Raw genomic sequence first — 24331 nt, forward strand, 5'->3', positions numbered from 1 at the left:
TGCGATTTACTTCCCCATCGTTACATTTTATTTATACCCGCTCTTCATTTCGACTGGAAAGCCCATTTAGTTTTAGTCATTTGAATTATTTTAGTTGACTAAATCTAGGGGTGGGGGGTTCCACCTTCCTCTGGATCAACTGCATCGGAGTATCGGAGGGTCGGAGTATCGGAGGGTCGGAGGGTCAGAGTGTCGGAGGGTCAGAGTGTCGGAGGGTCAGAGTGTCGGAGGGTCAGAGTGTCGGAGGGTCAGAGTGTCGGAGGGTCAGAGTGTCGGAGGGTCAGAGTGTCGGAGGGTCAGAGTGTCGAGGGTCAGAGTGTCGGAGGGTCAGAGTGTCGGAGGGTCAGAGTGTCGGAGGGTCAGAGTGTCGGAGGGTCAGAGGGTCGGAGGGTCAGAGGGTCAGAGGGTCAGAGGGTCGGAGGGTCGGAGGGTCGGAGGGTCGGAGGGTCAGAGGGTCAGAGGGTCGGAGGGTCGGAGGGTCGGAGGGTCGGAGGGTCGGAGGGTCAGAGGGTCGGAGGGTCGGAGGGTCAGAGGGTCAGAGGGTCGGAGGGTCAGAGGGTCGGAGGGTCGGAGGGTCGGAGTTTCAGAGGGTCGGAGTTTCAGAGGGTCGGAGTTTCAGAGGGTCGGAGTTTCAGAGGGTCGGAGTGTCGGAGTTTCAGAGGGTCGGAGTGTCGGAGTTTCAGAGGGTCGGAGTTTCAGAGGGTCGGAGTTTCAGAGGGTCGGAGTTTCAGAGGGTCGGAGTTTCAGAGGGTCGGAGTTTCAGAGGGTCGGAGTTTCAGAGGGTCGGAGTTTCAGAGGGTCGGAGTGTCGGAGGGTCGGAGTGTCGGAGGGTCGGAGTGTCGGAGTTTCAGAGGGTCGGAGTGTCGGAGTTTCAGAGGGTCGGAGTGTCGGAGTTTCAGAGGGTCGGAGTTTCAGAGGGTCGGAGTGTCGGAGTTTCAGAGGGTCGGAGTGTCGGAGTTTCAGAGGGTCGGAGTTTCAGAGGGTCGGAGTTTCAGAGGGTCGGAGTTTCAGAGGGTCGGAGTGTCGGAGTTTCAGAGGGTCGGAGTGTCGGAGTTTCAGAGGGTCGGAGTTTCAGAGGGTCGGAGTTTCAGAGGGTCGGAGTTTCAGAGGGTCGGAGTTTCAGAGGGTCGGAGTTTCAGAGGGTCGGAGTTTCAGAGGGTCGGAGTTTCAGAGGGTCGGAGTGTCGGAGTTTCAGAGGGTCGGAGTGTCGGAGTTTCAGAGGGTCGGAGTTTCAGAGGGTCGGAGTGTCGGAGTTTCAGAGGGTCGGAGTTTCAGAGGGTCGGAGTTTCAGAGGGTCGGAGTGTCGGAGTTTCAGAGGGTCGGAGTGTCGGAGTTTCAGAGGGTCGGAGTTTCAGAGGGTCGAGTTTCAGAGTGTCGGAGTTTCAGAGGGTCGGAGTGTCGGAGTTTCAGAGGGTCGGAGTTTCAGAGGGTCGGAGTTTCAGAGGGTCGGAGTTTCAGAGGGTCGGAGTTTCAGAGGGTTGGAGTTTCAGAGGGTTGGAGTTTCAGAGGGTTGGAGTTTCAGAGGGTCGGAGTTTCAGAGGGTCGGAGTTTCAGAGTTTCAGAGTTTCAGAGGGTCGGAGTTTCAGAGGGTCGGAGTTTCAGAGGGTCGGAGTTTCAGAGGGTCGGAGTTTCAGAGGGTCGGAGTTTCAGAGGGTCGGAGTTTCAGAGGGTCGGAGTGTCGGAGGGTCGGAGTGTCGGAGTTTCAGAGGGTCGGAGTGTCGGAGTTTCAGAGGGTCGGAGTGTCGGAGTTTCAGAGGGTCGGAGTGTCGGAGTTTCAGAGGGTCGGAGTGTCGGAGTTTCAGAGGGTCGGAGTTTCAGAGGGTCGGAGTTTCAGAGGGTCGGAGTTTCAGAGGGTCGGAGTTTCAGAGGGTCGGAGTTTCAGAGGGTCGGAGTTTCAGAGGGTCGGAGTTTCAGAGGGTCGGAGTTTCAGAGGGTCGGAGTTTCAGAGGGTCGGAGTTTCAGAGGGTCGGAGTTTCAGAGGGTCGGAGTGTCGGAGGGTCGGAGTGTCGGAGTTTCAGAGGGTCGGAGTGTCGGAGTTTCAGAGGGTCGGAGTTTCAGAGGGTCGGAGTTTCAGAGGGTCGGAGTTTCAGAGGGTCGGAGTTTCAGAGGGTCGGAGTTTCAGAGGGTCGGAGTTTCAGAGGGTCGGAGTTTCAGAGGGTCGGAGTTTCAGAGGGTCGGAGTTTCAGAGGGTCGGAGTTTCAGAGGGTCGGAGTTTCAGAGGGTCGGAGTTTCAGAGGGTCGGAGTGTCGGAGTTTCAGAGGGTCGGAGTTTCAGAGGGTCGGAGTTTCAGAGGGTCGGAGTTTCAGAGGGTCGGAGTTTCAGAGGGTCGGAGTTTCAGAGGGTCGGAGTTTCAGAGGGTCGGAGTTTCAGAGGGTCGGCACTGAGAGCTCGGAGTTTCAGAGTTTCGAGTGTCGGAGTTTCAGAGGGTCGGAGTTTCAGAGTTGTCGGAGTTTCAGAGTGTCGGAGTTTCAGAGGGTCGGAGTTTCAGAGGGTCGGAGTTTCAGAGGGTCGGAGTTTCAGAGGGTCGGAGTTTCAGAGGGTCGGAGTTTCAGAGGGTCGGAGTTTCAGAGGGTCGGAGTTTCAGAGGGTCGGAGTTTCAGAGGGTCGGAGTTTCAGAGGGTCGGAGTTTCAGAGGGTCGGAGTTTCAGAGGGTCGGAGTTTCAGAGGGTCGGAGTTCAGGAGTTTCAGAGGTCGGAGTGTCGGAGTTTCAGAGGGTCGGAGTTTCAGAGGGTCGGAGTTTCAGAGGGTCGGTAGTGTCGGAGTTTCAGAGGGTCGAGTGTCGGAGTTTCAGAGGGTCGGAGTGTCGAGTTTCAGAGGGTCGGAGGGTCGGAGTTTCAGAGGGTCGGAGTGTCGGAGTTTCAGAGGGTCGGAGTGTCGGAGTTTCAGAGGGTCGGAGTTTCAGAGGGTCGGAGTTTCAGAGGTCGGAGGTCGGAGTTCAGAGGGTCGGAGTGTCGGAGTTTCAGAGGGTCGGAGTTTCAGAGGGTCGGAGTTTCAGAGGTCGGAGTTTCAGAGGGTCGGAGTTTCAGAGGGTCGGAGTTTCAGAGGGTCGGAGTGTCGGAGTTTCAGAGGGTCGGAGTGTCGGAGTTCAGAGGGTCGGAGTTTCAGAGGGTCGGAGTTTCAGAGGGTCGGAGTGTCGGAGTTTCAGAGGGTCGGAGTGTCGGAGTTTCAGAGGGTCGGAGTGTCGGAGTTTCAGAGGGTCGGAGTGTCGGAGTTTCAGAGGGTCGGAGTGTCGGAGTTTCAGAGGGTCGGAGTTGTCGGAGTTTCAGAGGGTCGGAGTTTCAGAGGGTCGGAGTGGTCGGAGTTTCAGAGGGTCGGAGTGTCGGAGTTTCAGAGGGTCGGAGTGTCGGAGTTTCAGAGGGTCGGAGTTCAGAGGGTCGGAGTTTCAGAGGGTCGGAGTTCAGAGGGTCGGAGTTTCAGAGGGTCGGAGTTTCAGAGGGTCGGAGTTTCAGGGGTCGAGTGTCGGAGTTTCAGAGGGTCGCGAGTTTCAGAGGGTCGGAGTGTCGGAGTTTCAGAGGGTCGGAGTTTCAGAGGGTCGGAGTTTCAGAGGGTCGGAGTTTCAGAGGGTCGGAGTTTCAGAGGGTCGGAGTTTCAGAGGGTCGGAGTTTCAGAGGGTCGGAGTTTCAGAGGGTCGGAGTTTCAGAGGGTCGGAGTTTCAGAGGGTCGGAGTTTCAGAGGTCGGAGTTTCAGAGGGTCGGAGTGTCGGAGTTTCAGAGGGTCGGAGTGTCGGAGTTTCAGAGGGTCGGAGTTTCAGAGGGTCGGAGTTTCAGAGGGTCGGAGTTTCAGAGGGTCGGAGTTTCAGAGGGTCGGAGTTTCAGAGGGTCGGAGTTTCAGAGGGTCGGAGTTTCAGAGGGTCGGAGTTTCAGAGGGTCGGAGTTTCAGAGGGTCGGAGTTTCAGAGGGTCGGAGTTTCAGAGGGTCGGAGTTTCAGAGGGTCGGAGTGTCGGAGTTTCAGAGGGTCGGAGTGTCGGAGTTTCAGAGGGTCGGAGTGTCGGAGTTTCAGAGGGTCGGAGTGTCGGAGTTTCAGAGGGTCGGAGTTTCAGAGGGTCGGAGTGTCGGAGTTTCAGAGGGTCGGAGTGTCGGAGTTTCAGAGGGTCGGAGTTTCAGAGGGTCGGAGTTTCAGAGGGTCGGAGTTTCAGAGGGTCGGAGTTTCAGAGGGTCGGAGTGTCGGAGTTTCAGAGGGTCGGAGTGTCGGAGTTTCAGAGGGTCGGAGTGTCGGAGTTTCAGAGGGTCGGAGTTTCAGAGGGTCGGAGTTTCAGAGGGTCGGAGTTTCAGAGGGTCGGAGTTTCAGAGGGTCGGAGTTTCAGAGGGTCGGAGTTTCAGAGGGTCGGAGTTTCAGAGGGTCGGAGTTTCAGAGGGTCGGAGTTTCAGAGGGTCGGAGTTTCAGAGGGTCGGAGTTTCAGAGGGTCGGAGTTTCAGAGGGTCGGAGTTTCAGAGGGTCGGAGTTTCAGAGGGTCGGAGTTTCAGAGGGTCGGAGTTTCAGAGGGTCGGAGTTTCAGAGGGTCGGAGTTTCAGAGGGTCGGAGTTTCAGAGGGTCGGAGTGTCGAGTTTCAGAGGGTCGGTCGGAGTTTCAGAGGGTCGGAGTTGGGTCGGAGTTTCAGAGGGTCGGAGTTTCAGAGGGTCGGAGTTTTCAGAGGGTCGGAGTTTCAGAGGGTCGGAGTTTCAGAGGGTCGGAGTTTCAGAGGGTCGGAGGTTTCAGAGGGTCGGAGTTTCAGAGGGTCGGAGTTCGAGGTCGGAGTTTCAGAGGGTCGGAGTAGGTCGGAGTTTCAGAGGGTCGGAGTAGTCGGAGTTTCAGAGGGTCGGAGTGTCGGAGTTTCAGAGGGTCGGAGTAGTCGGAGTTTCAGAGGGTCGGAGTTTCAGAGGGTCGTGTCGGAGTTTCAGAGGGTCGGAGTGTCGGAGTTTCAGAGGGTCGGAGTTTCAGAGGGTCGGAGTGTCGGAGTTTCAGAGGGTCGGAGTGTCGGAGTTTCAGAGGGTCGGAGTGTCGGAGTTTCAGAGGGTCGGAGTGTCGGAGTTTCAGAGGGTCGGAGTGTCGGAGTTTCAGAGGTGGAGTCGGAGTTTCAGAGGGTCGGAGTGTCGGAGTTTCAGAGGGTCGGAGTTTCAGAGGGTCGGAGTTTCAGAGGGTCGGAGTTTCAGAGGGTCGAGGTGGTCGGAGTTTCAGAGGGTCGGAGTTCAGAGGGTCGGAGTTTCAGAGGGGCGAGGTCGTTTCAGAGGTGTCGGAGTTTCAGAGGGGTCGTAGTTTCGGAGTTTCAGAGGGTCGGAGTGTCGGAGTTTCAGAGGGTCGGAGTGTCGGAGTTTCAGAGGGTCGGAGTTTCAGAGGGTCGGAGTTTCAGAGGGTCGGAGTTTCAGAGGGCGGAGTGTCGGAGTTTCAGAGGGTCGGAGTTTCAGAGGGTCGGAGTTTCAGAGGGTCGGAGTTTCAGAGGGTCGGAGTTTCAGAGGGTCGGAGTGTCGGAGTTTCAGAGGGGTCGGGAGTTTCAGAGGGTCGGAGTGTCGGAGTTTCAGAGGGTCGGAGTGTCGGAGTTTCAGAGGGTCGGAGTTTCAGGGTCGGAGTTTCAGAGGGTCGGAGTGTCGGAGTTTCAGAGGGTCGGAGTTTGTCGGAGTTTCAGAGGGTCGGAGTTTCAGAGGGTCGGAGTTCAGAGGTCAGGGAGTTTCAGAGGGTCGGAGTTTCAAGAGTGTCGGAGTTTCAGAGGGTCGGGGTTCCAAAGGGTCGGAGTTTCAGAGGGTCGGAGTGTCGGAGTTTCAGAGGGTCGGAGTTTCAGAGGGTCGGAGTTTCAGAGGGTCGGAGTGTCGGAGTTTCAGAGGGTCGGAGTGTCGGAGTTTCAGAGGGTCGGAGTTTCAGAAGGGTCGGTGTAGGAGTTCAGAGTTTCAGAGTGTCGGAGTTTCAGAGGGTCGGAGTTTCAGAGGGTCGGAGTTTCAGAGGGTCGGAGTTTCAGAGGGGTCGGAGTTTCAGAGGGTCGGAGTTTCAGAGGGCGTCGGAGTTTCAGAGGGTCGGAGTTTCAGAGGGTCGGAGTTTCAGAGGGTCGGAGTTTCAGAGGGTCGGAGTGTCGGAGTTTCAGAGGTTCCGGAGGGTCGGGAGTTCAGAGGGTCGGAGTGTCGGAGTTTCAGAGGGTCGGAGTGTCGGAGTTTCAGAGGGTCGGAGTGTCGGAGTTTCAGAGGGTCGGAGTTTCAGAGGGTCGGAGTTTCAGAGGGTCGGAGTTTCAGAGGGTCGGAGTTTCAGAGGGTCGGAGTGTCGGAGTTTCAGAGGGTCGGAGTTTCAGAGGGTCGGAGTTTCAGAGGGTCGGAGTTTCAGAGGGTCGGAGTTTCAGAGGGTCGGAGGGTCGGAGTTTCAGAGGGTCGGAGTGTCGGAGTTTCAGAGGGTCGGAGTTTCAGAGGGTCGGAGTGTCGGAGTTTCAGAGGGTCGGAGTGTCGGAGTTTCAGAGGGTCGGAGTTTCAGAGGGTCGGAGTGTCGGAGTTTCAGAGGGTCGGAGTGTCGGAGTTTCAGAGGGTCGGAGTGTCGGAGTTTCAGAGGGTCGGAGTGTCGGAGTTTCAGAGGGTCGGAGTGTCGGAGTTTCAGAGGGTCGGAGTGTCGGAGTTTCAGAGGGTCGGAGTGTCGGAGTTTCAGAGGGTCGGAGTTTCAGAGGGTCGGAGTTTCAGAGGGTCGGAGTTTCAGAGGGTCGGAGTTTCAGAGGGTCGGAGTTTCAGAGGGTCGGAGTTTCAGAGGGTCGGAGTTTCAGAGGGTCGGAGTTTCAGAGGGTCGGAGTTTCAGAGGGTCGGAGTTTCAGAGGGTCGGAGTGTCGGAGTTTCAGAGGGTCGGAGTGTCGGAGTTTCAGAGGGTCGGAGTGTCGGAGTTTCAGAGGGTTGGAGTTTCAGAGGGTCGGAGTGTCGGAGTTTCAGAGGGTCGGAGTGTCGGAGTTTCAGAGGGTCGGAGTTTCAGAGGGTCGGAGTTTCAGAGGGTCGGAGTTTCAGAGGGTCGGAGTTTCAGAGGGTCGGAGTTTCAGAGGGTCGGAGTTTCAGAGGGTCGGAGTGTCGGAGTTTCAGAGGGTCGGAGTTTCAGAGGGTCGGAGTGTCGGAGTTTCAGAGGGTCGGAGTTTCAGAGGGTCGGAGTTTCAGAGGGTCGGAGTTTCAGAGGGTCGGAGTTTCAGAGGGTCGGAGTTTCAGAGGGTCGGAGTTTCAGAGTGTCGGAGTTTCAGAGGGTCGGAGTGTCGGAGTTTCAGAGGGTCGGAGTTTCAGAGGGTCGGAGTTTCAGAGGGTCGGAGTTTCAGAGGGTCGGTGTTTCAGAGGGTCGGAGTTTCAGAGGGTCGGAGTTTCAGAGGGTCGGAGTTTCAGAGGGTCGGAGTTTCAGAGGGTCGGAGTTTCAGAGGGTCGGAGTTTCAGAGGGTCGGAGTGTCGGAGTTTCAGAGGGTCGGAGTGTCGGAGTTTCAGAGGGTCGGAGTGTCGGAGTTTCAGAGGGTTGGAGTTTCAGAGGGTCGGAGTGTCGGAGTTTCAGAGGGTCGGAGTGTCGGAGTTTCAGAGGGTCGGAGTTTCAGAGGGTCGGAGTTTCAGAGGGTCGGAGTTTCAGAGGGTCGGAGTTTCAGAGGGTCGGAGTTTCAGAGGGTCGGAGTTTCAGAGGGTCGGAGTGTCGGAGTTTCAGAGGGTCGGAGTTTCAGAGGGTCGGAGTGTCGGAGTTTCAGAGGGTCGGAGTTTCAGAGGGTCGGAGTTTCAGAGGGTCGGAGTTTCAGAGGGTCGGAGTTTCAGAGGGTCGGAGTTTCAGAGGGTCGGAGTTTCAGAGGGTCGGAGTTTCAGAGGGTCGGAGTTTCAGAGGGTCGGAGTTTCAGAGGGTCGGAGTGTCGGAGTTTCAGAGGGTCGGAGTGTCGGAGTTTCAGAGGGTCGGAGTGTCGGAGTTTCAGAGGGTCGGAGTTTCAGAGGGTCGGAGTTTCAGAGGGTCGGAGTTTCAGAGGGTCGGAGTTTCAGAGGGTCGGAGTTTCAGAGGGTCGGAGTTTCAGAGGGTCGGAGTTTCAGAGGGTCGGAGTTTCAGAGGGTCGGAGTTTCAGAGGGTCGGAGTTTCAGAGGGTCGGAGTTTCAGAGGGTCGGAGTTTCAGAGGGTCGGAGTTTCAGAGGGTCGGAGTGTCGGAGTTTCAGAGGGTCGGAGTTTCAGAGGGTCGGAGTGTCGGAGTTTCAGAGGGTCGGAGTTTCAGAGGGTCGGAGTGTCGGAGTTTCAGAGGGTCGGAGTTTCAGAGGGTCGGAGTTTCAGAGGGTCAGAGTTTCAGAGGGTCGGAGTTTCAGAGGGTCGGAGTTTCAGAGGGTCGGAGTTTCAGAGGGTCGGAGTTTCAGAGGGTCGGAGTTTCAGAGGGTCGGAGTTTCAGAGGGTCGGAGGATCAGAGGGTCGGAGGATCAGAGGGTCGGAGGATCAAAGGGTCGGAGGATCAGAGGGTCGGAGGATCAGAGGGTCGGAGGATCAGAGGGTCGGAGGATCAGAGGGTCGGAGGATCAGAGGGTCGGAGGATCAGAGGGTCGGAGGATCAGAGGGTCGGAGGATCAGAGGGTCGGAGGATCGGAGTTTCAGAGGGTCGGAGTTTCAGAGGGTCGGAGTTTCAGAGGGTCGGAGTTTCAGAGGGTCGGAGTTTCAGAGGGTCGGAGGGTCGGAGTTTCAGAGGGTCGGAGTTTCAGAGGGTCGGAGTTTCAGAGGGTCGGAGTTTCAGAGGGTCGGAGTTTCAGAGGGTCGGAGTTTCAGAGGGTCGGAGTTTCAGAGGGTCGGAGTTTCAGAGGGTCGGAGTTTCAGAGGGTCGGAGTTTCAGAGGGTCAGAGTTTCAGAGGGTCGGAGTTTCAGAGGGTCGGAGTTTCAGAGGGTCGGAGTTTCAGAGGGTCGGAGTTTCAGAGGGTCGGAGTTTCAGAGGGTCGGAGGATCAGAGGGTCGGAGGATCAGAGGGTCGGAGGATCAAAGGGTCGGAGGATCAGAGGGTCGGAGGATCAGAGGGTCGGAGGATCAGAGGGTCGGAGGATCAGAGGGTCGGAGGATCAGAGGGTCGGAGGATCAGAGGGTCGGAGGATCAGAGGGTCGGAGGATCAGAGGGTCGGAGGATCGGAGTTTCAGAGGGTCGGAGTTTCAGAGGGTCGGAGTTTCAGAGGGTCGGAGTTTCAGAGGGTCGGAGTTTCAGAGGGTCGGAGGGTCGGAGTTTCAGAGGGTCGGAGTTTCAGAGGGTCGGAGTTTCAGAGGGTCGGAGTTTCAGAGGGTCGGAGTTTCAGAGGGTCGGAGTTTCAGAGGGTCGGAGTTTCAGAGGGTCGGAGTTTCAGAGGGTCGGAGTTTCAGAGGGTCGGAGTTTCAGAGGGTCGGAGTGTCGGAGTGTCGGAGTTTCAGAGGGTCGGAGTGTCGGAGTTTCAGAGGGTCGGAGTGTCGGAGTTTCAGAGGGTCGGAGTTTCAGAGGGTCGGAGTGTCGGAGTTTCAGAGGGTCGGAGTGTCGGAGTTTCAGAGGGTCGGAGTGTCGGAGTTTCAGAGGGTCGGAGTGTCGGAGTTTCAGAGGGTCGGAGTTTCAGAGGGTCGGAGTGTCGGAGTTTCAGAGGGTCGGAGTGTCGGAGTTTCAGAGGGTCGGAGTTTCAGAGGGTCGGAGTTTCAGAGGGTCGGAGTTTCAGAGGGTCGGAGTTTCAGAGGGTCGGAGTGTCGGAGTTTCAGAGGGTCGGAGTGTCGGAGTTTCAGAGGGTCGGAGTTTCAGAGGGTCGGAGTTTCAGAGGGTCGGAGTTTCAGAGGGTCGGAGTTTCAGAGGGTCGGAGTTTCAGAGGGTCGGAGTTTCAGAGGGTCGGAGTGTCGGAGTTTCAGAGGGTCGGAGTGTCGGAGTTTCAGAGGGTCGGAGTGTCGGAGTTTCAGAGGGTCGGAGTGTCGGAGTTTCAGAGGGTCGGAGTGTCGGAGTTTCAGAGGGTCGGAGTGTCGGAGTTTCAGAGGGTTGGAGTTTCAGAGGGTTGGAGTTTCAGAGGGTCGGAGTGTCGGAGTTTCAGAGGGTCGGAGTGTCGGAGTTTCAGAGGGTCGGAGTGTCGGAGTTTCAGAGGGTCGGAGTGTCGGAGTTTCAGAGGGTCGGAGTTTCAGAGGGTCGGAGTTTCAGAGGGTCGGAGTTTCAGAGGGTCGGAGTTTCAGAGGGTCGGAGTTTCAGAGGGTCGGAGTTTCAGAGGGTCGGAGTTTCAGAGGGTCGGAGTTTCAGAGGGTCGGAGTTTCAGAGGGTCGGAGTGTCGGAGTTTCAGAGGGTCGGAGTTTCAGAGGGTCGGAGTGTCGGAGTTTCAGAGGGTCGGAGTTTCAGAGGGTCGGAGTTTCAGAGGGTCGGAGTTTCAGAGGGTCGGAGTTTCAGAGGGTCGGAGTTTCAGAGGGTCGGAGTTTCAGAGGGTCGGAGTTTCAGAGGGTCGGAGTTTCAGAGGGTCGGAGTGTCGGAGTTTCAGAGGGTCGGAGTTTCAGAGGGTCGGAGTGTCGGAGTTTCAGAGGGTCGGAGTTTCAGAGGGTCGGAGTTTCAGAGGGTCGGAGTTTCAGAGGGTCGGAGTGTCGGAGTTTCAGAGGGTCGGAGTTTCAGAGGGTCGGAGTTTCAGAGGGTCGGAGTTTCAGAGGGTCGGAGTTTCAGAGGGTCGGAGTTTCAGAGGGTCGGAGTTTCAGAGGGTCGGAGTTTCAGAGGGTCGGAGTTTCAGAGGGTCGGAGTTTCAGAGGGTCGGAGTGTCGGAGTTTCAGAGGGTCGGAGGGTCGGAGTTTCAGAGGGTCGGAGTTTCAGAGGGTCGGAGTTTCAGAGGGTCGGAGTTTCAGAGGGTCGGAGTTTCAGAGGGTCGGAGTTTCAGAGGGTCGGAGTTTCAGAGGGTCGGAGTTTCAGAGGGTCGGAGTTTCAGAGGGTCGGAGTTTCAGAGGGTCGGAGTTTCAGAGGGTCGGAGTTTCAGAGGGTCGGAGTTTCAGAGGGTCGGAGTTTCAGAGGGTCGGAGTTTCAGAGGGTCGGAGTTTCAGAGGGTCGGAGTGTCGGAGTTTCAGAGGGTCGGAGTGTCGGAGTTTCAGAGGGTCGGAGTTTCAGAGGGTCGGAGTTTCAGAGGGTCGGAGTTTCAGAGGGTCGGAGTGTCGGAGTTTCAGAGGGTCGGAGTTTCAGAGGGTCGGAGTTTCAGAGGGTCGGAGTTTCAGAGGGTCGGAGTTTCAGAGGGTCGGAGTTTCAGAGGGTCGGAGTTTCAGAGGGTCGGAGTTTCAGAGGGTCGGAGGATCAGAGGGTCGGAGGATCAGAGGGTCGGAGGATCAGAGGGTCGGAGGATCAGAGGGTCGGAGGATCAGAGGGTCGGAGGATCAGAGGGTCGGAGGATCAGAGGGTCGGAGGATCAGAGGGTCGGAGTTTCAGAGGGTCGGAGTTTCAGAGGGTCGGAGTTTCAGAGGGTCGGAGTTTCAGAGGGTCGGAGTGTCGGAGTTTCAGAGGGTCGGAGTTTCAGAGGGTCGGAGTTTCAGAGGGTCGGAGTTTCAGAGGGTCGGAGTTTCAGAGGGTCGGAGTTTCAGAGGGTCGGAGTTTCAGAGGGTCGGAGTTTCAGAGGGTCGGAGGATCAGAGGGTCGGAGGATCAGAGGGTCGGAGGATCAGAGGGTCGGAGGATCAGAGGGTCGGAGGATCAGAGGGTCGGAGGATCAGAGGGTCGGAGGATCAGAGGGTCGGAGGATCAGAGGGTCGGAGGATCAGAGGGTCGGAGGATCAGAGGGTCGGAGTTTTGCCCCTTAACTGCTTGCTGACTGACTGCCTACATTATATTTACTGCAACAGCCCGACTCCTACAGGCAATGCAGGTCTACGTCTCTCACCTGAAGGCAGCTAGGGGGCGAGCGCTCCCCATCATCAGCAGGGACTCCGATTCCCCCCCTGGCACCCGTGATCCCCGCTGAGAGAGAAGGACGGTCGGATGATGTAATCACAGCTGACCGTTCTTCTCTCTGGAATGATCACAGAGCTCCTTCTATATAGGAACACAGGTCTCTATGGTCATCTCAGAAGCCACGCCCCCCATACAGTTAGAATCACTCCCCTAGGCTTACATTTAACCCCTTGATCACCCATAGTATTAACCCTTTCCCTGCCAGTGTCATTAGTACAGTGACAGTGCATATGCATAGCACTGATTACTGTAGAAATGTCACTGGTAACCCCAAAAGTGTCAAAAGTGTCAGTTAGGGGTCCGATCTGTCCGCCGCAATGTCGCATCGGATGTGGAGTGCGATGCTCTGTCTGTGCGATGTACAGATTGTACGGCTGAATTCACACCGGACCTTTTTTTTGGGTTGGCAGCAGAATCGGATGGCATTGGATGGTCACACCTCCGATTCATGGCAGAACTGACAGTTCACACTGCGATACAGGAACTGATCTGGGGGCGGGGTTATCTTTGTATTGCCACCCCCAGTGATTCGCATGCGGCAGTGTGAACTGTCTGTGATTTGCATGCGATGCGGGGGCCGGCGGGGGATTCTCACATCGCATTCTGTGTGACCGGATTACATTTCTACAGGGAAATCGCAGCATAAAAATGTTATAGAGGGGCGTGTCTGAGTGACATCATCATCACCTCTGTGACATCATCACCTGACCATCCACCAATAAGAGATCTGTTAGGGGGTGAGGGGGGATTCCAGGAAAGGAGAGATTCTGATTGGCTCCCATCTTCCTGTCCCGGTGACACCGCAGGATTCCTCATAGAAGGTGTCCCCAATGGAAGATTCCTCCTCAATTCCTCTATGGGGACAATTCTCCTCAGTGAGGTCACAATGTGAGGTAATTCCCCTCACTGGCTCAGTCCTATGTGAGGTTCTCCTCCCCATCCCCCCTCACCTTCTCCTCCTCGGGCTCTCCGGCCAGAACTTTCTCCATCTCCAGCACCATCTTCACCGCCTGACTGAGGAAGGACGACAGAGAGGACACCGCCCGGATGTGACGTCACCACGCCGAGCCCGCCCACTCACCCTGAGACATCTTCCTGTGGACCGCCCCGCCCACCCGCCATATTCCCATAGACCGCCCCGCCCCACCGCCATTTTCCCGTGGACCGTTCCGCCCACCCCGCCATCTTTCCATAGACCGCCCCGCCCACCCGCCATCTTTCCATAGACCGCCCCGCCCACCCGCCATCTTTCCATAGACCGCCCCGCCCACCCGCCATCTTCCCGTGGATCGCTCCGCCCACCCGCCATCTTCCCGTGGACCGCCACTCTCCGCTGATAGGCGGGATGGAGAGAAGTCACTCTGCGCTTCGTGTAGTGCGGGGAATTGGTGACTCCAGATTATCGGACTATCATAGGGGGAGGGCTGTACCGGAAACTCCTCCCACTCTGCCCGCCCCCTCCGGCTCGGACAGCCGCACAGACTCAGGGAACCGCCCCTCGATCTATGGAGGGGGCGGGTTCTGTCAGTCTAAGGGCGGGGTGAGGTGATGAGGGGGCGGGGATTATCAGGTATGTCGGGGCTCCGCCCAGTCCGGAGGTCAGTCCAGGGATGCGGTGCGGATCGGAGCGCTCGGTTTTGGGGCTCGGAGTTGTCGGAGGGGTGGGGGCGGGGATTCTTCTGCTGGGATGGATGAGAAGAAGGAAAATCCGAGAGAAAATCCAAATCTCCGTCCAGAGGAGAGAAAGAAACCTACAGAGGATGGAGCTAAACTCCTCCCACCTCCTCCGACAGGTACCGCCCCCTACACAGACCCCACCTCCTCCGACAGGCACCGCCCCCTACACAGACCCCACCTCCTCCGACAGGCACCGCCCCCTACACAGACCCCACCTCCTCCGACAGGTACCGCCCCCTACACAGACCCCACCTCCTCCGACAGGTACCGCCCCCTACACAGACCCCACCTCCTCCGACAGGTACCGCCCCTACACAGACCCCACCTCCTCCAACAGGTACCGCCCCCTACACAGACCCCACCTCCTCCGACAGGTACCGCCCCTACACAGACCCCACCTCCTCCAACAGGTACCGCCCCCTACACAGACCCCACCTCCTCCGACAGGTACCGCCCCTACACAGACCCCACCTCCTCCAACAGGTACCGCCCCCTACACAGACCCCACCTCCTCCGACAGGTACCGCCCCTACACAGACCCCACCTCCTCCGACAGGTACCGCCCCTACACAGACCCCACCTCCTCCGACAGGTACCGCCCCCTACACAGACCCCACCTCCTCCGACAGGTACCGCCCCTACACAGACCCCACCTCCTCCGACAGGTACCGCCCCTACACAGACCCCACCTCCTCCGATAGGTACCGCCCCCTACACAAAGACCCCACCTCCTCCGACAGGTACCGCCCCCTACACAGACCCCACCTCCTCCGACAGGTACCGCCCCCTCTGACAGGTACCGCCCCCTACACAGACCCCGCCCCACACACAGACACCACCCCCTCCAATAGGTACCGCCCCCTACACAGACCCCACCTCCTCCGACAGGTACCGCCCCCTACACAGGCCCCACCTCCTCCGACAGGTACCGCCCCCTACACAGGCCCCACCTCCTCCGATAGGTACCGCCCCCTACACAGGCCCCACCTCCTCCGACAGGTACCGCCCCCTAGACAGGTACCACCCCCTACACAGACCCCACCCCCTCCAATAGGTACCGCCCCCACACAGACCCCGCCCCCCACACAGACCCCGCCTCCTCCAACAGGTACTGCCCCCTCCGACAGATCCCACCCCCTCCAACAGGTACCGCCCCCTACACAGACCCCGCCTCCGACAGGTACCGCCCCCTATACAGACCCCGCCCCCTGCCCTGCACAGACCCGCCCCCTCCGACAGGTACCGCCCCGCCCCCTACACAGACCCGCCCCCTCTGACAGGTACCGCTCCCTACACAGACCCCGCCTCCTCCGACGGGTACCGCCCCCTACACAGACCCCCCCCCTCTTGACAGGTACCGCCCCCCTACATACAGACCCCGCCTCCTCCGATGGGTACCACCCCCTACACCCAGCCCCACCTCCTGCGTCAGGTACCGCCCCGCCCCCTACACAGACCCCGACAGCAACTTCCCTCTGGGTGTGTATGAGGGAGGGGCTCTGGGTGTATATTGGGGAGGGGCTCTGGGTGTATATTGGGGAGGGGCTCTGGGTGTGTGTGGGGGAGGGGCTCTGGGTGTGTGTGGGGGAGGGGCTGGGTGTATATTGGGGAGGGGCTCTGGGTGTATATTGGGGAGGGGCTCTGGGTGTATATTGGGGAGGGGCTCTGGGTGTGTTGGGGGAGGGGCTCTGGGTGTGTGTGGGGGAGGGGCTCTGGGTGTGTGTGGGGGAGGGGCTCTGGGTGTGTGTGGGGGAGGGGCTCTGGGTGTGTGTGGGGGAGGGGCTGGGTGTATATTGGGGAGGGGCTCTGGGTGTGTGTGGGGGAGGGGCTGGGTGTATATTGGGGAGGGGCTCTGGGTGTGTTGGGGGGGAGGGGCTCTGGGTGTGTGTGGGGGAGGGGCTGGGTGTATATAGGGGAGGGGCTGGGTGTATATTGGGGAGGGGCTCTGGGTGTGTTGGGGGGGAGGGGCTCTGGGTGTGTGTGGGGGAGGGGCTGGGTGTATATAGGGGAGGGGCTGGGTGTATATTGGGGAGGGGCTCTGGGTGTGTGTGGGGGAGGGGCTGGGTGTATATTGGGGAGGGGCTCTGGGTGTGTTGGGGGGGAGGGGCTCTGGGTGTATATTGGGGAGGGGCTCTGGGTGTGTGTGGGGGAGGGGCTGGGTGTATATAGGGGAGGAGCTCTGGGTGTATATTGGGGAGGGGCTCTGGGTGTGAGTGGGGGAGGGGCTCTGGGTGTGTGTGGGGGAGGGGCTCTGGGTGGGTGTATATTGGGGAGGGGCTGGGTGTATATTGGGGGAGGGGCTGGGTGTATATTGGGGAGGGGCTGGGTGTGTGTGGGGGAGGGGATGGTTGTATATTGGGGAGGGGCTGGGTGTATATTGGGGAGGGGCTGGGTGTATATTGGGGGAGGGGCTCTGGGTGTATATTGGGGGAGGGGCTCTGGGTGTATATTGGGGAGGGGCTGGGTGTATATTGGGGGAGGGGCTCTGGGTGGGTGTATATTGGGGAGGGGCTGGGTGTATATGGTGGAGTCATGTGGTCCGGAGTTCCCCTGTAATATCCTGATATCTCCCGCTGATCCCGCCAGTAAGTCGGCATTCCCCTCCCCCGGTGGCGGATCGCGCTGTCCAGTCTTTTTATTCATTAATGGAGTTAACTGTCACATTGCAGCAGTTGTCTGATGGAGGCCCCTCCCCCTCGTGGTCCCTGGCTCCTCCTCCTGTAGTTATGTGTTCAGGCCCCTCCTCCATGTCTGTACAGGAAGTGGGCAGATCCCTGGTATTGCCCCTCCCCCTCACTGTCTCTCTCTCCTTTTAGCACCATGTGGATGACCCGGCCGCCATCTTGGACCTCCCATTGGCTGATCTGGTGGAGAAGTTGCGGTCGGGGGAGGTGACTCCGGAGACGGTTCTCTCCATCTACATGAAGCAGGTAAGTGATGGGGGGAGGGGCTCCGGGGCCCCGGCTCTGGGATTGGGTGGTGGTCTTAGTGGGCGGGGTCAGTGATTGGTGTTCTCTCTCTGCAGGCTCTAGAAGTGACCAATCAGGTGAATTGCCTCACCGACACCCTACCTGAGTGTGAGGAGCAGCTGGAGAGCCTGAAACACGAGACTGTCCGAGGTCCTCTGTACGGCGTCCCCATCAGTCTGAAGGACAACTATGACTGCAAGGTGAGTGGAGGCTCCGCCCCATGGTGATAACTGGAGTCTGATGGGAGGAGTCACAACTCAGACATCTCCACCCATCACAGGACTCCACCCCCTCCTTATCCGGCATCCCCGCCTTCCTTCCAGTGGTGAGGCTGGGGGGGGAGGGGTCGGGTGCCTTTGAAGTAAATCTACAATGAGAACATTCTCCAGTTGGGGGCGGAGCAGTGAAGGGTGAGATCCCCTCCCCCACAAGAGATTTCCTTCACTTCCTGTCCCAGTGACACCGAACACCATAGAGGGGGAATCTCCCCAGAGGGGACACAGGAAACCTGAAGGGGGGGTCCAACTGTCACCCCGCCCCTAAAATACAGCAAATAATCTGAGCTGTGATTGGAGGATTCTGGGTGGAGTTGGAGAGCGACGTACAATCCCCTCCCCCGATCCTCAGATAACCAGAGACGTCTCCCCCTCCCCGATCCTCAGATAACCAGAGACGTCTCCCCCTCCCCCCATCTCAGATAACCAGAGACGTCTCCCCCCCTCCCCCGATCCTCAGATAACCAGAGACGTCTCCCCCCTCCCCCTATCCTCAGATAACCAGAGACGTCTCCCCCTCCCCCATCCTCAGATAACCAGAGACGTCTCCCCCTCCCCCATCTCAGATAACCAGAGACGTCTCCCCCCCTCCCCCGATCCTCAGATAACCAGAGACGTCTCCCCCTCCCCCGATCCTCAGATAACCAGAGACGTCTCCCCCTCCCCCCATCTCAGATAACCAGAGACGTCTCCCCCCCTCCCCCGATCCTCAGATAACCAGAGACGTCTCCCCCCCTCCCCCGATCCTCAGATAACCAGAGACGTCTCCCCCTCCCCCTATCCTCAGATAACCAGAGACGTCTCCCCCTCCCCCCCATCTCAGATAACCAGAGACGTCTCCCCTCCCCCCCATCTCAGATAACCAGAGACGTCTCCCCCTCCCCCCATCTCAGATAACCAGAGACGTCTCCCCCTCCCCCCATCTCAGATAACCAGAGACATCTCCCCCTCCCCCCATCTCAGATAACCAGAGACGTCTCCCCCTCCCCCCCATCTCAGATAACCAGAGACGTCTCCCCCTCCCCCCCATCTCAGATAACCAGAGACGTCTCCCCCCTCCCCCATCTCAGATAACCAGAGACGTCTCCCCCTCCCCCCCATCTCAGATAACCAGAGACGTCTCCCCCTCCCCCCCATCTCAGATAACCAGAGACGTCTCCCCCTCCCCCATCCTCAGATAACCAGAGACGTCTCCCCCTCCCCCGATCCTCAGATAACCAAAGACGTCTCCCCCTCCCCCCCATCTCAGATAACCAAAGACGTCTCCCCCTCCCCCATCTCAGATAACCAGAGACGTCTCCCCCCATCTCAGATAACCAGAGACGTCTCCCCCTCCCCCCCATCTCAGATAACCAGAGACGTCTCCCCTCCCCCCTTCTCAGATAACCAGAGACGTCTCCCCCTCCCCCCATCTCAGATAACCAGAGACGTCTCCCCCCATCTCAGATAACCAGAGACGTCTCCCCCCTCCCCCATCTCAGATAACCAGAGACGTCTCCCCCTCCCCCCATCTCAGATAACCAGAGACGTCTCCCCCTCCCCCCCCATCTCAGATAACCAGAGACGTCTCCCCCTCCCCCATCTCAGATAACCAGAGACGTCTCCCCCTCCCCCCATCTCAGATAACCAGAGACGTCTCCCCCTCCCCCCCATCTCAGATAACCAGAGACGTCTCCCCCTCCCCCATCCTCAGATAACCAGAGACGTCTCCCCCTCCCCCATCTCAGATAACCAGAGACGTCTCCCCCTCCCCCATCTCAGATAACCAGAGACGTCTCCCCCTCCCCCATCTCAGATAACCAGAGACGTCTCCCCCTCCCCCATCTCAGATAACCAGAGACGTCTCCCCCTCCCCCATCTCAGATAACCAGAGACGTCTCCCCCTCCCCCCATCTCAGATAACCAGAGACGTCTCCCCCTCCCCCGATCCTCAGATAACCAGAGACGTCTCCCCCTCCCCCATCTCAGATAACCAGAGACGTCTCCCCCTCCCCCATCTCAGATAACCAGAGACGTCTCCCCCTCCCCCATCTCAGATAACCAGAGACGTCTCCCCCTCCCCCATCTCAGATAACCAGAGACGTCTCCCCCTCCCCCATCTCAGATAACCAGAGACGTCTCCCCCCCTCCCCCCATCTCAGATAACCAGAGACGTCTTCCCTCCCCCATCTCAGATAACCAGAGACGTCTCCCCCCTCCCCCATCCTCAGATAACCAGAGACTATTCCCCCTCCCCCCCATCTCAGATAACCAGAGACGTCTCCCCCTCCCCCCATCTCAGATAACCAGAGACGTCTCCCCCTCCCCCCATCTCAGATAACCAGAGACGTCTCCCCCTCCCCCATCCTCAGATAACCAGAGACGTCTCCCCCTCCCCCCATCTCAGATAACCAGAGACGTCTCCCCCTCCCCCCATCTCAGATAACCAGAGACGTCTCCCCCTCCCCCATCCTCAGATAACCAGAGACGTCTCCCCCTCCCCCCCATCTCAGATAACCAGAGACGTCTCCCCTCCCCCATCTCAGATAACCAGAGACGTCTCCCCCTCCCCCGATCCTCAGATAACCAGAGACGTCTCCCCCTCCCCCATCCTCAGATAACCAGAGACGTCTCCCCCTCCCCCCCATCTCAGATAACCAGAGACGTCTCCCCCTCCCCCATCTCAGATAACCAGAGACGTCTCCCCCTCCCCCATCTCAGATAACCAGAGACGTCTCCCCCTCCCCCCATCTCAGATAACCAGAGACGTCTCCCCCTCCCCCGATCCTCAGATAACCAGAGACGTCTCCCCCTCCCCCATCTCAGATAACCAGAGACGTCTCCCCCTCCCCCATCTCAGATAACCAGAGACGTCTCCCCCTCCCCCATCTCAGATAACCAGAGACGTCTCCCCCCCTCCCCCCATCTCAGATAACCAGAGACGTCTTCCCTCCCCCATCTCAGATAACCAGAGACGTCTCCCCCCTCCCCCATCCTCAGATAACCAGAGACTATTCCCCCTCCCCCCCATCTCAGATAACCAGAGACGTCTCCCCCTCCCCCCATCTCAGATAACCAGAGACGTCTCCCCCTCCCCCATCCTCAGATAACCAGAGACGTCTCCCCCTCCCCCATCCTCAGATAACCAGAGACGTCTCCCCCTCCCCCCCATCTCAGATAACCAGAGACGTCTCCCCTCCCCCATCTCAGATAACCAGAGACGTCTCCCCCTCCCCCCATCTCAGATAACCAGAGACGTCTCCCCCTCCCCCGATCCTCAGATAACCAGAGACTATTCCCCCTCCCCCCCATCTCAGATAACCAGAGACGTCTCCCCTCCCCCCCATCTCAGATAACCAGAGACGTCTCCCCCTCCCCCGATCCTCAGATAACCAGAGACTATTCCCCCTCCCCCCCATCTCAGATAACCAGAGACGTCTCCCCTCCCCCCCATCTCAGATAACCAGAGACGTCTCCCCCTCCCCCCCCATCTCAGATAACCAGAGACGTCTCCCCCTCCCCCCATCTCAGATAACCAGAGACGTCTCCCCCCTCCCCCCATCTCAGATAACCAGAGACGTCTCCCCCCTCCCCCCATCTCAGATAACCAGAGACGTCTCCCCCCTCCCCCATCTCAGATAACCAGAGACGTCTCCCCCTCCCCCATCTCAGATAACCAGAGACGTCTCCCCCTCCCCCATCTCAGATAACCAGAGACGTCTCCCCCCCTCCCCCCATCTCAGATAACCAGAGACGTCTTCCCTCCCCCATCTCAGATAACCAGAGACGTCTCCCCCCTCCCCCATCCTCAGATAACCAGAGACTATTCCCCCTCCCCCCCATCTCAGATAACCAGAGACGTCTCCCCCTCCCCCCATCTCAGATAACCAGAGACGTCTCCCCCTCCCCCATCCTCAGATAACCAGAGACGTCTCCCCCTCCCCCATCCTCAGATAACCAGAGACGTCTCCCCCTCCCCCCCATCTCAGATAACCAGAGACGTCTCCCCTCCCCCATCTCAGATAACCAGAGACGTCTCCCCCTCCCCCCATCTCAGATAACCAGAGACGTCTCCCCCTCCCCCGATCCTCAGATAACCAGAGACTATTCCCCCTCCCCCCCATCTCAGATAACCAGAGACGTCTCCCCTCCCCCCCATCTCAGATAACCAGAGACGTCTCCCCCTCCCCCGATCCTCAGATAACCAGAGACTATTCCCCCTCCCCCCCATCTCAGATAACCAGAGACGTCTCCCCTCCCCCCCATCTCAGATAACCAGAGACGTCTCCCCCTCCCCCCCCATCTCAGATAACCAGAGACGTCTCCCCCTCCCCCCATCTCAGATAACCAGAGACGTCTCCCCCCTCCCCCCATCTCAGATAACCAGAGACGTCTCCCCCTCCCCCCTTCTCAGATAACCAGAGACGTCTCCCCCTCCCCCCCATCTCAGATAACCAGAGACGTCTCCCCCTCCCCCCATCTCAGATAACCAGAGACGTCTCCCCTCCCCCATCTCAGATAACCAGAGACGTCTCCCCCTCCCCCATCTCAGATAACCAGAGACGTCTCCCCCTCCCCCCATCTCAGATAACCAGAGACGTCTCCCCCTCCCCCCATCTCAGATAACCAGAGACGTCTCCCCTCCCCCATCTCAGATAACCAGAGACGTCTCCCCCTCCCCCATCCTCAGATAACCAGAGACGTCTCCCCCTCCCCCCCATCTCAGATAACCAGAGACGTCTCCCCCTCCCCCATCTCAGATAACCAGAGACGTCTCCCCCTCCCCCATCTCAGATAACCAGAGACGTCTCCCCCTCCCCCCTTCTCAGATAACCAGAGACGTCTCCCCCTCCCCCCCATCTCAGATAACCAGAGACGTCTCCCCCTCCCCCCATCTCAGATAACCAGAGACGTCTCCCCTCCCCCATCTCAGATAACCAGAGACGTCTCCCCCTCCCCCATCTCAGATAACCAGAGACGTCTCCCCCTCCCCCCATCTCAGATAACCAGAGACGTCTCCCCCTCCCCCCATCTCAGATAACCAGAGACGTCTCCCCTCCCCCATCTCAGATAACCAGAGACGTCTCCCCCTCCCCCATCCTCAGATAACCAGAGACGTCTCCCCCTCCCCCCCATCTCAGATAACCAGAGACGTCTCCCCCTCCCCCATCTCAGATAACCAGAGACGTCTCCCCCTCCCCCATCTCAGATAACCAGAGACGTCTCCCCCTCCCCCATCTCAGATAACCAGAGACGTCTCCCCCTCCCCCGGTCTCCTCGGACTTTGTTCGCTCTGATCTGAGGAATGATAAGGAGGAGCTCCGCCTGTAATCTTTCCTCCTCATTTCCTGGATAAGAAGATCTCCAGCTGAACTCTTCCTGTATTTGTCCTATAATGCCGGGCACTGCACCCCCATTCTGGCACTTTCCTGCTATAGAAAGCCACAGGGGGCCCCTCCCCCTCCTCACTAACCTGGCCTAGGACCCTCCCCCCCCCCCCCCCCCCTCAGCCCAAATATAGAGACCTCCATCTGCACGAGGAGTCTTCCATTGTAGTTCGGTGCTTCCAGGACAGGGTTGTGGGTGAGGGGCTCTTTGCAGGCCGGGATACCGGTCCCCATCCTGGTCACAGTCTTTGTGGTGAGGTCACTTCTGTGGAAGTCCAGGAATCAGGTCCATGGCAGGAGGCAGATAACCCGGGACCCGAGGTGTGGGGCAATTATTGGGGGAAGGGGGCAGCAAGAGGGGGGTCTACAGATAGCTATCCACCAATGGGCACACTGCAGGGTCCCCGGAATCCAGAACAGCCACACTGGAGCACAGAGGTAAGTCCACTATGCACAGGGTACAGCAAGGAGGAATTGCCCCCGGGGTAGAAATATGGATCAGCCAGGAGACATACAGAATAGGACTGATGTTGCAGACATTGGAGGGCCCTGGGTGGCGGGTGAGGGGATCCTGGAGGTAAATCTTCCAATTAATCGATAACCTTGCATGATAAGTGCAGATCTGCCTGTATCGACAGTTTTGATTGGCTGTGATGGAAAGGATTCTTTGCAGTCTGAGCGGTTCTCTGACTCTTTTCTGGTTCTCCAGGGACATGACTCCACGCTGGGACTGATGAAGAACTTGGACCGGCCAGCCGCACAGGACGCCATCATTGTTCAGGTGCTGAAGAAACAAGGAGCCGTCCCCTTTGTGAAGACCAACGTTCCGCAGTCCATGCTGAAGTGAGAACCGTCTGTCCACCAATCATATCTGACATAGAGCCAATCATTGCCTGGAGGCCCGGTAGTGGCCTGAGGTCCGGGCTCTGCTGATCTGAGCTGTGATGGGGGCCCTATGGTGGCCCCGAGGTTCAGGCTCTGCTGGTCTGAGCTGAAATGGGGGCAGGGGAGGACTGGGCAGGGAGGCAATTGCCCCCCCCCCAGCCTCTCTGATACCCCCTAAAAAGGCTGCACTGCTTCTGCCACAGACATGCCTAAAGGATTCCTGGTAAAGAGAAGTAATGATCTTTGGAAGCCTGCAGAACCGATGACATCCAACCACGAGAACGCCCTCCAGCAGAGTTGACAGCTCAGCGCTCCACATGAGAGTTTATATAAAGAAGAGTCTCGTGGTACCAAACTAAAAGTTGAATTTTAATAAAACAATAATGCAACACTGAGAAGTGTAAAAGCCTCGCATCAAGAGACACCGCTTCAAAAATGGAGGGATGACTGGACCTTAAAGCGGTAGTATCCCGCTTTTTGACACTTTTACCTACAGTTAAGCCTATAATAAGGCCTACCTGTAAGTACAAATAATATCCCCTAAACCGGCATTTACAGTGCATGCGCTCTGAAGTTCCGGGGGGACCTTCAATTAATTTGCCGGGAGCTTGCCAGAAAATCATGCGCACGGGCGTGACATCATCGCGGCTCCGGCCAATCATCGCGCCGGAGCCGTCTCTTCCGGCCAATCACCGCGCCGGAGCCGCCGAACCCGGAAGAGACGGCGAGGGATCATGGCAGCGCCCGCAGCGATGTCCGGGGGTCCGTGTTGGGGCTTCGTTCTAAGGCAGGGGTGGGGAACCTTTTTTCTGCCAAGGGCCATTTGGATATTTATAAAATCATTCGGGGGCCGTACAAAATGATCACCTTAAAAATTAGCCGGTTATATTTGGTCAACATTTAATTAACTCACCCCTAATGTGATGGCTGCAACTGCTTCTCTTTGGTGAGGTGTGATGTTAGCTGGTATTGATGATGTTATTACTCGCAACTGGTTTTCCAGGTTTACGTCGGTCAGTCTGGAGCGCAGTCGACTTTTTTGTGGTGGTAAGTTTTGAAAAGAACTGCTGGCGGTACTGCTGGCTCAGGCTGGTACTGCTGGCTTGTACTGTGCTGTGAGTACTGCTGGCTCAGGCTCATACTGCTGTGGGTACTGCTGTAGGTACTGCTGGCTCAGGCTGGTACTGCTGTGGGTACTTCTGTCTCAGGCTGGTACTGATGGCTGGTACCACTGTAGGTACTGCTGGTTCTGGCTGGAAGAGGTGATGTTTCCTGTATTGGTCACAGGCGGAGTGCATTTGATATCACTCCGCCTGTGACTCACTCAGACTGTCATAACAGAGCAGGAACT

The 24331-nt window shown here is 58.2% G+C and overlaps 1 protein-coding gene across 1 annotated transcript in view; it reads left to right on the forward strand.

The window, feature by feature from the left end:
• Positions 1-13418: 13418 nt before the first annotated feature.
• LOC309543561 (fatty-acid amide hydrolase 1-like) overlaps positions 13419-24331 on the forward strand; it is a gene marked incomplete at both ends in the record, with an annotated part of 50327 nt that continues 39414 nt past the window's right edge. The window contains 4 exons of the mRNA XM_082276032.1: positions 13419-13601; positions 16302-16415; positions 16511-16654; positions 22805-22938. Coding sequence (XP_082132158.1) covers positions 13419-13601; positions 16302-16415; positions 16511-16654; positions 22805-22938 — 575 coding nt within the window. The remainder of the gene's footprint in view (positions 13602-16301; positions 16416-16510; positions 16655-22804; positions 22939-24331) is intronic.

This window comes from Pelophylax lessonae (assembly GCF_965119305.1).
Source record: "Pelophylax lessonae genome assembly, contig: HAP1_SCAFFOLD_214, whole genome shotgun sequence".
In the NCBI taxonomy this organism is placed as follows: Eukaryota; Metazoa; Chordata; class Amphibia; order Anura; family Ranidae; genus Pelophylax; species Pelophylax lessonae.